Genomic DNA, 12,883 nt, shown 5'->3' on the forward strand with positions numbered 1-12,883 from the left:
AACCACATCATACATAATATATTTGATATACGATGGTTAAAATTAAATGCTATTACATGCATATACCATTTTATAAAAATGGTGTTACGTTTTCGCAGAATTGGCATTTACAAAAGAATATTTATAATGTGTTTGCAATTTTGAAATTGCAATAAAAGTTATTCCTTAAGTATCAGTTGCTAGATTCACATAATTATCAGGCCTCTAATTAAGTATATGTGATAGTTAACATATTAATGAATGAATTATTTCCTAGGCTGATTATACAGTAAAAGCTGGCATTCAGTTGTGCTATAGTTTTACATATAAACATCTTGATAATTAAATTCTCTCCTAGGCTGATTTTACAGTAAGAACAGGCATAGGTGCAATACTTTTACAAATACTGTTTCTTTTAATCTTCACTTTACTTTCTTTGACACTTTTGTCTTTATCCGGTAATTTGTGACTTGAGTATTGCTTTAGCTTTGTGTAATAAACAGTAAAATTTGATGTAACTATAGCGACGGGCATAGCTAGGATGATAATTCCTGTCAGAGCACAGAAAATGGCTACAATACGTCCAGGATACCACGTGGGTACCACGTCACCATATCCCACTGTTGTCATGGTAACAGCAGCCCACCAGATTACGACGAATGCGTTGTCAAAAGAATTTCGTTCAAAGAATTCAACATAATATACCAGGTATCCAAAAAATAAGTTTGTTAGTGTAAAAACAACAATCAGGATTCTGCATTGGTTAAAGCTTGCTCTCGCAGCTAAATTTATTACGTCAAAACTCTGAAATCTATTCAAAAACCGGTAAAATCGACACAGTTGAAGCAACTGTAAAAACGCAAAGATCATTAATAACAACGTAAAAGATTTGCTGTCCATTTGATTTGGTCTAATATGCATCAACGAATGAAATATCCAAAACGAGACAATGACTATCGCATCAGCTATGTTTGAAGCGGAAAATTTGCCGAAATAGTTTACATCTCTCTCTCTCTCTCTCTCTCTCTCTCTCGTGTTACAAGTTTGAGACTACACCGCTGGTTTTTATTTACAATTTGAACTTTAACATAGACTGAAAAAGAACGCTCCAATTCTTGCTGATTATCTGCATAATTATAATATGTTGCATTCAATGTGCACTTCCTTTTTTGATTCGCGGAGAATAAATATGAATGACTACTACTGTCTAGTATTAACGGCATATATGTAAATGATAACTTCATTATCACCCCGAGCATTTTGTTTTAGAGCGTAATGCGGGAAACTTGAGATGTATCCGTTATGACGTCATAAACGAATGTGCACAAAGCGGCCAAACAAGTTGTCTAAGTTGTGTACATAATTTGATGACGAAAGCAAACCCGCGACCCACCTTATTTGGAGCAAAATTGAATTATTGTCGTCCTGAACAAAAATTGATCTGCTATATATTCCTAAAAAGAGAAATCTTTCTTTTGACAAAAATTAATGATGTTTTCAAGTCTAGTTTATCAAAAAAAAGTCAACGTTACATGCAGACTTATCGTACTAGCAGGTGTTTGGAGCAAACTAAAACTAAAAAATAATACAGTTTTTATTGCTTTAAGCAATGGACCAAGCCAAATTAAGCATAACATTGCATATTTAATAAGGTGATTCTTTCAGTGATTGGTACTGAAAAAGAGAATGTGAAATATATTTTTGTTTAGAACCGGGCTGATGAAGAAGTCGAAATGCCAATTATCGAACCAGTGGCGCCAAAAGATTCAGACTACTCAAATGTTACTCCCCTATCGGATATAATAGATGCTTTCACAAGTCTGACTGTAACAAAAGACAAACCGGTTATTATTCTCAACAAGTAAGTTCACCAAGAAACAAGAAAAGTAAAATTGGACAAATTGGACTGTTAACAAGATCAGTCCATTGTTTTGGCATTTACCAATTTCTTTTCAGTTTGTAATAAAGAAATGGCGATGTAAATTTATATTATTAAGCATACACCCGTGCTTAAATATTTGATGCATGATTTTTTCTAATTTATTTTTCGTTATTTTTTTTTGTTATGAGACTATAAGAAGATTACTTTATTTGTTTGCATTCAGTGAAAACAGCGTAGAAGTTCTTGTGACAACGATCGTTCTGAATGCCCTACATCAGCTGTGGTTTGACGGAGAGACAGATATCAGTTTGATATCTAGATATCTACTGACACTTCGGCCATCAGAACCCATGTGTATTGTAAGTGTGCTCAAGTATTTTTTGGCATTTTTGGTATCTGAAAACAAATTGAATTGTGTAAGTGTGCTCAAACACTGTGTAACATGTATTTATTCTTTCGCTTATTGAGAAAGCTAATTAAGTTGAAGAAATCATGCAATCGTTTAAAACACAATTTACAAGATTTTTTTATATAAAATATACCATCTAATTTACAATGCTGTCATGTGATAGGGTGATCTAATTGCAAAATGATGTTTTAATACAATAGTGAATTCATTCACATATCATACAATTTAAAACTATTAACAGTATTATTAATTTTGGTTACTGTATTAATTAAAACTTCTTTTTTTATAAAAAGGCCATATACTTTAGCATATAATGCTATTTGTTTTTTTTTTTTATAATTTTTATACACTACTTCACTTTGTTATATTTCAGGATGATTATAAGAAATGTTACAGACTTATCCATCGATTTGCCACCAGATATTTTTCAACACAAAAAAGCATGCAGGAAGAACATGTGTATGCAAACTGAGAGTTAAAACTGTGATGGAACATTTTAAAGTTTCGAATCATTTGCTAAAGCATTTGACATATTCAATTTAATTATATACTTTAAATTAATTATTTTTCGTGATTTTCTGTTAGTGTAAAATTAAAAAAAAGCCACTGGTTGATTGACTGTGCAAAAACCTCTGAAGTATATGCAACGTATACAATGATCTGGTTATTTTAGTATGAATGTCTTCTATATCATTGACAATGTACATAAATATTAATCGAATCCGATGGAACAACTGTCATCTACAGGATAATGTCTACAATGACATCAATAATGAACAAAATGAAATCCCCTTAGGGTTTTTGAATATCAAGAGAAAAGATGATCAATCGATTAGACTAGACAACTTTTATATTGATAAGCCCCGCATGATAATTATTTGCTTATTGGAATCTAGCAATCACCTGTACAAGGGTTTCATTCATCAGGATGAGCAAACTAATTCCTTTTTTTTCGACCTATGTAAAGCTATAAAAATTATTAAAGTAACGCCTGGGGGAAACACGATACATGTTACTAAAAAAATTGCGTTGAAATGGGCAATTGTTTAAGATAAAAATTTAACCACTTATTTGTCATTTTCTATGACTTTTTTCCTCCAAAATATCCCAGGGTGTAATTAAAAGATATGGATACAGTTTTTTTTTTCTTACGACTACTTGGTTGACTTTTCTACCATTTATTTTTTCTTAACTTGAATCTGGAATTCACCTGCTTTAACATTTATTCAGAAAGAATGTTTCAGGATTTTTACCATGATTTACAATAAACATGCAGAAAATCAATAAATTACATTTTGCAGCGTTATAAAGAATGACTCAATTCCAAATTTCGGTATTGTTCCTTTCATTTTAATTTCCAAATGTTAATTAAAAAAAAATAATTTATTGTGTCTGTGTTTTGTAATCAAAATTCACTTTTCATAATCTATTCATCAATACTTTATGTCAATCTTTTGTTTAGTAGACTCATGTTTGTTGCAATGTTGTTCATTTATCTAAATTTTCTTAATTAAAATGCATGATCACTGCACATGTAGCCATCTTCCACTTTGAAGTGCCTCAAATAAAATTGTACAAATGTGTGTATGATCTGTCTGCATCAAATGTTTTAGAGCTTGTCATCAAATGGTCATTATTTTAAGTGATACTGAAAGTATATCAATATTAGTTGAGGTTCAACTTGTAATGCACATGCGCTGAAACTGGTTCGAACTTAGAATCTGTCTTGTCTTGTGACTTTAATAAACGTGGATGTGTCCATATTTAAGATTTTGAATTGCAAAAACTATATCACATAACTCTACTAGTATTTGTGTTGTTCTTTCTCTTTAGGACTTCTACAAGCTAGGATACAGAGTTATCATCCTTGTTAAATTTTTTTTAAAGTGTTGTTAGTCAAATGTGCATAATATAACATGAATAGTGAAAGGGGAACATGTTATTAATCCAAGATGTATCTCTGAGATTAATGGCATTAATTACAGATAAAATAGCATTGATTGTCATCAACAACGGTGAAAAAACAAACCATTAGAATAGTATGATCAATATTCTTGTTTAAGGTCAGACGACACGTTTCTCAATTTTAGATAACTTTTTCCAGGAACTTGTTAATGGTTCACTACTACTTTGACAAGCTTTCTTGCAAAAAATTAGGGTACCTTACGAGGCATTTCTGCAAAATGCTAGAGTATGCAATTTCCTGTATAATCTTCTTTGAAAATATACTTGAATTGCTGATATAAAAATAAATACACCTACAGCACAGCGAAATTCACTATATTAGAACTATATCCCCGCCGGTGCGGGGCTTTGAACTCGCAACCTCTAGATCCTATACACTTCTGGCAGTGCGCGGCCTCGATTCTAACCACTCGGCCATCTAGACCCATAACCAAACCAAAGTAAATTTTGATCATTTTTAAAGTAATTATAAAATTAATATTTTTTATTGGAACTCTTTATTACGAGGAGATACAAAAAAGATTCTCGAAGAACGTGTCGTCTGACCTAAATTGATTATTTTGGGAGTTGAAATTTTTATGGCTATATTATGTTTAAAGAATGAATTCATGGAAAGAAATTTTAACTGGAAACATGAGACTAAGAAATTCGATATTGAAAAAAACCCTCTTGTTTTCATTCCATTTTTGTAAGAGCTATAGAATTATTTATGTTGCGACGATAATATTTGATATGAAATATTGAGGATTTAAAACTTGTTGAACTGTAACATTTACTGAAAAAACACACCCCTTTGTGCCTTTGTCGGAAAATTGACTACTTGATAAGACCGAGTTTTGGATGTTTCCCAATACATCATACATCATTTATGTGCCTGTAGTATTATATTAAACAAGCTTCTTAAATATCATTTCCGCAAATAAGTAAGATAATCAAAAACAAACGATAGTTATCGATTGTGTGCCATTTTGATAAAAACAAAAAAACCCAGGAACAACACTTTTAGAAAGCAAATTATCCTCCGTTTCATACTTCTGAATAATACATTTATAGGTAAAACCCAGAGAATCATATTGAAATACATAAGGGATTGCAATTGTAGAAATCAATACACGATTGTTACAAAAAATTGAAATTTTTTGCTATTACGGATTTTATCGACCGTATTCAGAGAAAGAAAAAAAACCCCAAGAAAACAAAGGAACCATGCAGTATGAAATGATTTAATTGTATCGAATAAAATTTAAAAAAAAAGAACCGCCATTAAATTCGGTAACTAAAATCACATCATATACATAATACAGGAGATATAAGATGGTTAAAATTAAATGCTATTACATGTATATACCATTTCATGAAAATGATGTTACGTTTTCGCAGAATCGTGCATTTACAAAGTAGTTTTATAATGTGTTTGCAATTTTGAAATTGCAATAAAAGTTATTCCTTAAGTATCAGTTGCTAGTATCACATAATTATTAGGCCTCTATTTAAGTATATATGTGATAGTTAACAACATTAAGTTAATAAATGAATTATTTCCTAGGCTGATTCTACAGTAAAAGCTGGCATTCAGTGGTGCTATAGTTTTACATATAAACATCTTGATAATTAAATTCTCCTAGGCTGATTTTACAGTAAGAACAGGCATTGGTGCGATACTTTTACAAATACTATTTCTTTTAATCTTCATTTTACTTTCGTTGACGCTTTTGTCTTTATCCGTTAATTTGTGACTTGAGTATTGCTTTAGCTTTGTGTAATATACGGTAAAATTGGATGTAACTATAGCAACGGGCATAGCTAGGATGATAATTCCTGTCAGAGCACAGAAAATGGCTACAATACGTCCAGGATACCACGTGGGTACTACGTCACCATATCCCACTGTTGTCATGGTAACAGCAGCCCACCAGATTCCGACGAATGCGTTGTCAAAAGAATTTCGTTCAAAGAATTCAACATAATATACCAGGTATCCAAAAAATAAGTTTGTTAGTGTAAAAACAACAATCAGGATGCTGCATTGGCTAAAGCTTGCTCTCGCAGCTAAATTTATTACGTCAAAACTCTGAAACCTATTCAAAAACCGGTAAAATCGACAAAGTTGAAGCAACCGTAGAAACGCAAAGATCATCAATAACAACGTAAAAGATTTGCTGTCCATTTGATTTGATCCAATATGCATCAACGAATGAAATATCCAAAACGAGACAATGACTATCGCATCAGCTATGTTTGAAGCGGAGCACAAAAACTGTCTACAATTTCTTGGCGTGACAATAGCACGGATGAAAAATTCCAACGTAAAGAATACGCCGCATGTGACGTCAATGACCCAAAGCGTCCACGGGACGGACGTGTGGGCGTACATGTCTGTTTTGGGGTCAAGGCCAGTCTGGTTGTTTACTGCTGTCTTTGGTTCACGTAAGTCCTGTTTTGTGTTTAGGAATAAAACGGTGGTAGAAACTAAGACCATCAGCAAGTAAACGATGTTGAACACCTGTAGAGAAAGACAAATACAAGTCCTTTATTAGGGGCTTAATGCTTAACTACGGCATTTGATGAATTGTATATCAGAGTTTAAGAAATAAAATCCATTTATAGCTGAAAAAAATATACATTCATGATGGATGCTTATGAATGTTATTTTAAAGTTTTGATTATAAGTTAATACAACTTGCATTATTTTAATTTACATGAATATATGATATTTCGATTAAAAAATTTGAGCATGTATCTCAATTAAAATGATGGTATCAGATTCAAACTATTTAATTTGTATAGTTTGTAATTAATATTTTTTTTTTCTAAAAATATTGCAACAAGGTCTGAAACCAGAAAATTTTGTCATTCGTACAAATAACACATTTATATAGGATAGATGCAGTTACATTTAAATAGATCGCTATATATATATATAAACTTACACTCGCTTTCCTCGAGGTGGCTGGGTACTGCAGAACCTTCCACAAACAGTCACGCCAGCAGCCTTCCCGACATTCCTCTTTCGGGATATCTAGGGATTTCCCATTCTGTAGATTTTTGATTTCCTTCAGAATTTCTATGTCGTCATCATGTTTGTACAGTGACGCAAGACAACACTCACTTACATACTTCTTATCAATCTCCCAGAACTCCAATTCGTTCCGGATCGTAGCACCGCAGAAATTGGATGGGAAGTGTAGCTCTCCTGACCGATACAAATCCAATATACTGTTGAAAATTTCTGGGTTTCTGTCAAAGAAAAACTTGGTTGGACAATTTTGTAGAGTGATATCCTTCTTAAGAGAACTGAGTCTGGTTTCTTGTACTTTCGATAAAGTTTGGAACGTTGTTAGAAATATGGTTCCACCGACGTTTAGCTCAATGTCTGCCATATTCCTCATTTAGTGTCCTCACTGAAACGCAATGCGATATAACTGATGCGATGTGCTTTTTAAACAGTCGATCGCATTACCTTTATTAAAAATTAATGCAGTTTTTCTCGCGTTTATTAAACTTTATCCCAAATGAATTCGATATTTCATTTTTCAATCATACAATTTCACATACATTCTATATTTTTTTTTCATTTAAAAAAAAATCAATCCTATCTGACGGGAAAATCCAAACACATTTATTTATTGATGGAATCTATTGGACTCGAGTCATTTGATCTGATCATATGGATAGACTGTTAAGTTTTATGCCTTAACAAAATTTCAGTAGTCAAGAAAACTACATCATAGCAGATTGGATATACCCAACAGTCCAATCATTGCTAAGGAGTCAAAGATCATATACTGTATGTAGTAGAGCATTGATCGACATATCTTTAAAGCACGACCCCAGCGCTGTTTTTATTGCAGACTATATGGAATTGATCCTCTTCCACGTATTGATTTTTCTAGTAATTTTGCCCTAGACGTACTGTACAAACTCTAGCCACTGTTAGATATGTACACAAATTTAACACTACTTCAATTCGCTAACATTAAAGAGAAGGTCATTAGTAGATTGATAGATTCAAAGAAAACGTTGTTAAATATTTTAGGGCATTGATTATTTTTCACCCTAGGTTCATCGGATAAAATCTTTTAATTGGGGTTTATCATGTAATGATTTAACAATACTGTGGAAGTAGTTATTTACGTATGGGGAAAAATACCAGTTTCGCAGTTAGCTTAAAACTGTGTTAAATATACCCCTGCGCGTATGACAATCAAAACTTAACGCATCCGCGTATTTAATACCTACGCCTATTGTTTGACTATTGAAAACGCTTACTTAACCAGTGTAAAGTATTTCATAGTGATTATTTAATTTTCTTTATTTTGCGCGAGTAAACAGTTTTTCGTCAATTTGCGATAATATTTAATCGAAAATGTCAAATTCTTACCAGATATTTGTTTAGCTTACATCTAAAGAAAAATTAAAGTGAGATTTAAAATTCATCGAGATGTGCCTATGAATTGCGAGTTTACACCGTTATTAATCCTTGCGTTTAAGTAGGAAACAGCAGTATCTATTTTCTGTTAAATTTCACATCTAATGTTAAAATTGCATCGTATTTTGTTCGTATGAAACTAGACTAATTGCTTTTTAAAATCACGTCCATGATTTATTTGATAGCTTTTTTACCGCACAACGTACAGTACAAATTCACAGAATGTCCGTAAAGCCAAACATTTTGTAACTCTAAAAGCATATATGTCTACTAGGGAAAAAGATGTTATTTAGTTTTTCTATGTACATGTAAATTTCATTTTACTTATGCTTATTTTCGATATGTTCTGATATTATAATTCGTCCAGCATATTTTCGTAGCAATTTTCACCAGTTATTTTCTATAACAAAAACAAAGTATGAATTAAAGAGAAAAGATTTTTTGACCAAAAAAAAAAAGTTTTGAAAATATTTATTGCCTCACACAAAGTGTTTTGCAGGTTTTTTGCAAATGTAGGACACATTATTGTTACACGGAAAGTCGTGCCACTTCTGAAATGGTGTTCTTATGGCAGCACAGTTCTCTCCCTTACCGCCGCTTGGCTGACCGATGTTCCAGTTAAGGTACACCGATTTAGCGCCATCTGACGGATACACGTATATATCCTCATCTACTATGTCAGTAAGGCCAATCCAAACCTGCGTAAAACCTTAAAAACAGAACATTGCAATTACAAAATAACGCGGATACATTTTGTGTTATCCAATGTGGATCAGGTTATGACAAATGGACGAAAATATACTCCTATAAATTGTCGTTTGTTTTACTAAATACCTTTTGTTCATCACAGCTTATGATCTTTCTTTATTATTATTTTTATCCATTTTTTTTAAAGATTGCATGAACATTTTTATATTCATCTAAGTGGTAGAAATACATAAAAAAACGCGAACAATAAATAAATAAATATTACAAAGTACTATAAAAATTAAAGCTTTCATACAGAGCTGCTTTAGAATAGGTTATGGTTTAATAATTCAGGGAGAGTTTATCTTAAATATCAGAGGAATTAAATTTTCAAAAATAATTAACAAAGGTGTAAATGGTAAATATTAGCAAATATAACTAATGCAACAGTGAATCAAATGATGGACACTGAATAATAACAAAATTTAAAAAAAAATTATTTCTTACATATATAACAACAAAAATAACTAATAATATCGTACCGCGAATCAGACTTTGAAGCAACACCCATTTATCCTCTGCTGCATCTCTAATTTCAATCAAATTTGATCCCCTTTCGGAACAAGTATCCTACAAAAGGTATTTGGAAATTTAAATCACTGTTCCCTAATTAAAAAAAAAGTATTGGTTTTTGGGTGAATTTATTAGATATAATGGCAAGTATCTAATAATGCAATATGATTGAAATTGACAAAAATGAACTCCCAACTATCTTAAAAATCCACAAAAGGAAATACACATTCAAAGCAGAGCAACACGGGCCTCTAATAAGATAGAGGTAGGAGAAGGAGCATAGTAGTAGGCATCTCATGCCGATCGGTCGGACCCACCGGGTGCTCATTGTCAAGATAATGAAAAAAAGAAGAAACCGAGGTCCGCTTGTCTAGCAAGTACATGCATGTGTCTTCATGAAACATTGCACTTTGTTGACAAGGTCATTGTATCGACCATAAAACCCGTGAAAAGATTATTTTAAGTTCTTGATATTCTTATTCCAACAACTTGTTTGTTTGTTACTTTAGCTTGCTTGGTATTAGAAATTGTTCGTATGTAGACCATGCTCTTGAATAACGAATAAGCTGAGAGACATAAACCCTATAAGTAGGTGATGATGGTATATTGCTAGATAAGTAAGCTGACGATGGAAACATTAATATCATTACGTTCATAACATAGCTTTGTTGTTAGGTTACCATATTAAACGTCTTTTTCTAGTAACATAATCAAATATGAAACGTATGTTTCAGTAAACATTAAAATCTTACCACTGCATAATGAAAAGTTGCGGAATTTGATGAAAACCAATAGCAATGATTTCTGTAGGGTAACCATCCGTTATCACATGCTACAATAATAAACGCATGGATGCATTGATATAATCTGATTCATTGATCTCTCTCTCTCTCTCTCTCTTTCTCTCTCTCTCTCTCTCCGTCTGTCTCTTTTTAACTGTCTGTCTGTCTGCCTCTCTCTCTCTCTCTGTAACAATCTAAGAAATACTACATACATCACCTACCACGTTCGGTGCTCGCAACAGTTGCTAGGACAAAGAAACAAAAGACTAGCTTCATGTTGTTTGCTAGGACAGTTATATTTTTTAAAACACTGACTGTTTCATTTAAATAAGATAACTAGAATGGCGTTATTTATAGAAATACACACACGACTGACACGACAGTTTGAACATATCTGTTTGATATATATTTGGCCTACGGTTAAAACGTTAACGTCAACAAAATGTGTTGTTAAGTCACGTCAGACTGTTTGACTTTCGATATTTTGCAAAGTTTTTAAATTTAAATTTTACATAATATGTACTGAAAGTACAATTTGATATGTACTGAAATTACAATTTGATATGTACTGAAGTTACAATTTGATATGTACTGAGAGTACAATTTGATATGTACTGAGAGTACAATTTATGACTAATTAAATAAGCATTTGCTTTTCGAAATGCGTTAACGGAAATAATAACTAGGAGGTGTTTAAGCAAGGTCGTATTTCCCCACTTCCGAATCATTTTCTTCATCTTCAGGTCTTATGACATCAATGTCTCTGTAATGTCGGAGAATGGTTTTGAAACAGAACTTTGATACCGAAGAAATGCAACATTGAAAAAATTAGTGCTGTCATGTTAAAGATACACAAGGTACAATTTTCTAAATGTAAATGACAGCAGTAATTCGGAATAATTTCATACAACACAAAAAAATTAAAAGCGAAAACAAAAACCAACAGGCATCAGAGCCGCATGGACAAATTTTATTAGATTGGTTAGGCTTCTCTTTTTTTTTTCTTGAACCGAAGAAAAATGTATGTCAGGTAAAAGGGTGTGCACTTGATCGGGGAAAGTCGTTTGGTTTGTATTGCATCGTATTGTTTATTGGTCAACAGCTGTACAGCTCATAGACATATTGCTTTATTAATTAGTGAATATGTCTTTAAGCATTGAATATCATTATAATTCCTTACATATAACTTAATGTACCCCTGCGAGATGAAATTCATGATTTTAATAACTTTAATGAACCGTTCATGAAGTTTCATGATGTATTCATGACTGGTTCATAACTGGTTCATGAAGGTGGTTCATGAATTTTATTCATGAATATATTCTTAAAATGTAATTCATGAACAAATTATGAATATACAAGAATTTTCATGAAGTTCTAATTTACGAAATATATAATTAATTTCAAATACTTTTATAAATATTAATGTGCAGTTCATTATTGCAGTTACTAATATTGGCTCAAAGTTTTTCCAGAATTTTAATTCAATATAAACAAGACGAATAAAATTTACATTTTGACTGACTATTGGGAATGCCTAATTGAAGCATTGTAAACATTATAAAACGGGGAAAAAATTGACCAATATTGAGGCCATTTCCCTTTAATTGGACTCTTCTAACGAGGGAGATAAGATAGGAATGAAATCACGTAAACGCTTAGAAGATGGCCAATTTCGTGCGCGTGTCAAGCTTTCAAACAACAGCTGTTTTGTTCGGAAAACGTGAGATCTAAGTAAACAATACACTTGTCCCCTGCTATTGGCAATACATTATGTCATCGGCAGCTCACGATCATACATACGTGACAGATGATGAAGGTGTGCAGATATAATATTTTAATTAAACTACACATGTAAAATGAAAATCATATAACACTATAGTTTGATCTCTTGAATTGATCCTAACTGCCCAAATTGCAGCAATAGACTTGCATTAGAAGTACATCGAAAGGTTAGGGATATGTTTGACAACAGACTAGTGGTTTTTCAAATTAACAACATATAGGTAACAATAGCAGTGGATGCATTGTTTGCATATCAAAAAGGGAACGACAGAATTTTGAAAAGGAGCGTGTTGTTCATTACTACCAGAAAGAGTATCACTATGGACAACTAATGTATCTAATCATATGCGTATGGTTGTTGAATATTATAACGTAAAAGACAAAATCTCTAC

At 32.2% G+C, this 12,883-nt stretch overlaps 2 protein-coding genes and 1 long non-coding RNA gene across 3 annotated transcripts; 1 reads left to right on the forward strand and 2 right to left on the reverse strand.

The window, feature by feature from the left end:
- The first annotated feature begins 1,689 nt into the window (after positions 1 to 1,689).
- On the forward strand, positions 1,690 to 3,396 carry LOC136273064 (uncharacterized). Its single transcript, XR_010711236.1, has 3 exons — positions 1,690 to 1,840; positions 2,085 to 2,220; positions 2,644 to 3,396. It is a non-coding gene; the product is annotated as an uncharacterized lncRNA (long non-coding RNA).
- Positions 3,397 to 5,525: 2,129 nt separating this feature from the next.
- LOC105346214 (potassium voltage-gated channel protein Shaw) lies at positions 5,526 to 7,734 on the reverse strand. The gene is made up of 2 exons (XM_011454708.4): positions 7,166 to 7,734; positions 5,526 to 6,738 (listed from the first exon to the last, which is right to left on the reverse strand). The coding sequence occupies exons 1-2, from the start codon at positions 7,622 to 7,624 to the stop codon at positions 5,857 to 5,859; spliced, it is 1,341 nt and encodes a 446-aa protein (XP_011453010.3). The 5' UTR covers positions 7,625 to 7,734; the 3' UTR covers positions 5,526 to 5,856.
- Positions 7,735 to 9,119: 1,385 nt separating this feature from the next.
- On the reverse strand, positions 9,120 to 11,526 carry LOC109620989 (perlucin-like protein). The gene is made up of 4 exons (XM_020074507.3): positions 10,928 to 11,526; positions 10,677 to 10,756; positions 9,894 to 9,981; positions 9,120 to 9,373 (listed from the first exon to the last, which is right to left on the reverse strand). Exons 1-4 carry the CDS (start codon positions 10,980 to 10,982, stop codon positions 9,144 to 9,146), a joined length of 453 nt encoding a protein of 150 aa, XP_019930066.3. The 5' UTR covers positions 10,983 to 11,526; the 3' UTR covers positions 9,120 to 9,143.
- Between the last annotated feature and the right edge of the window lie 1,357 nt (positions 11,527 to 12,883).

This window comes from Magallana gigas, chromosome 1 (genome assembly GCF_963853765.1).
Source record: "Magallana gigas chromosome 1, xbMagGiga1.1, whole genome shotgun sequence".
NCBI lineage: Eukaryota > Metazoa > Mollusca > Bivalvia > Ostreida > Ostreidae > Magallana > Magallana gigas.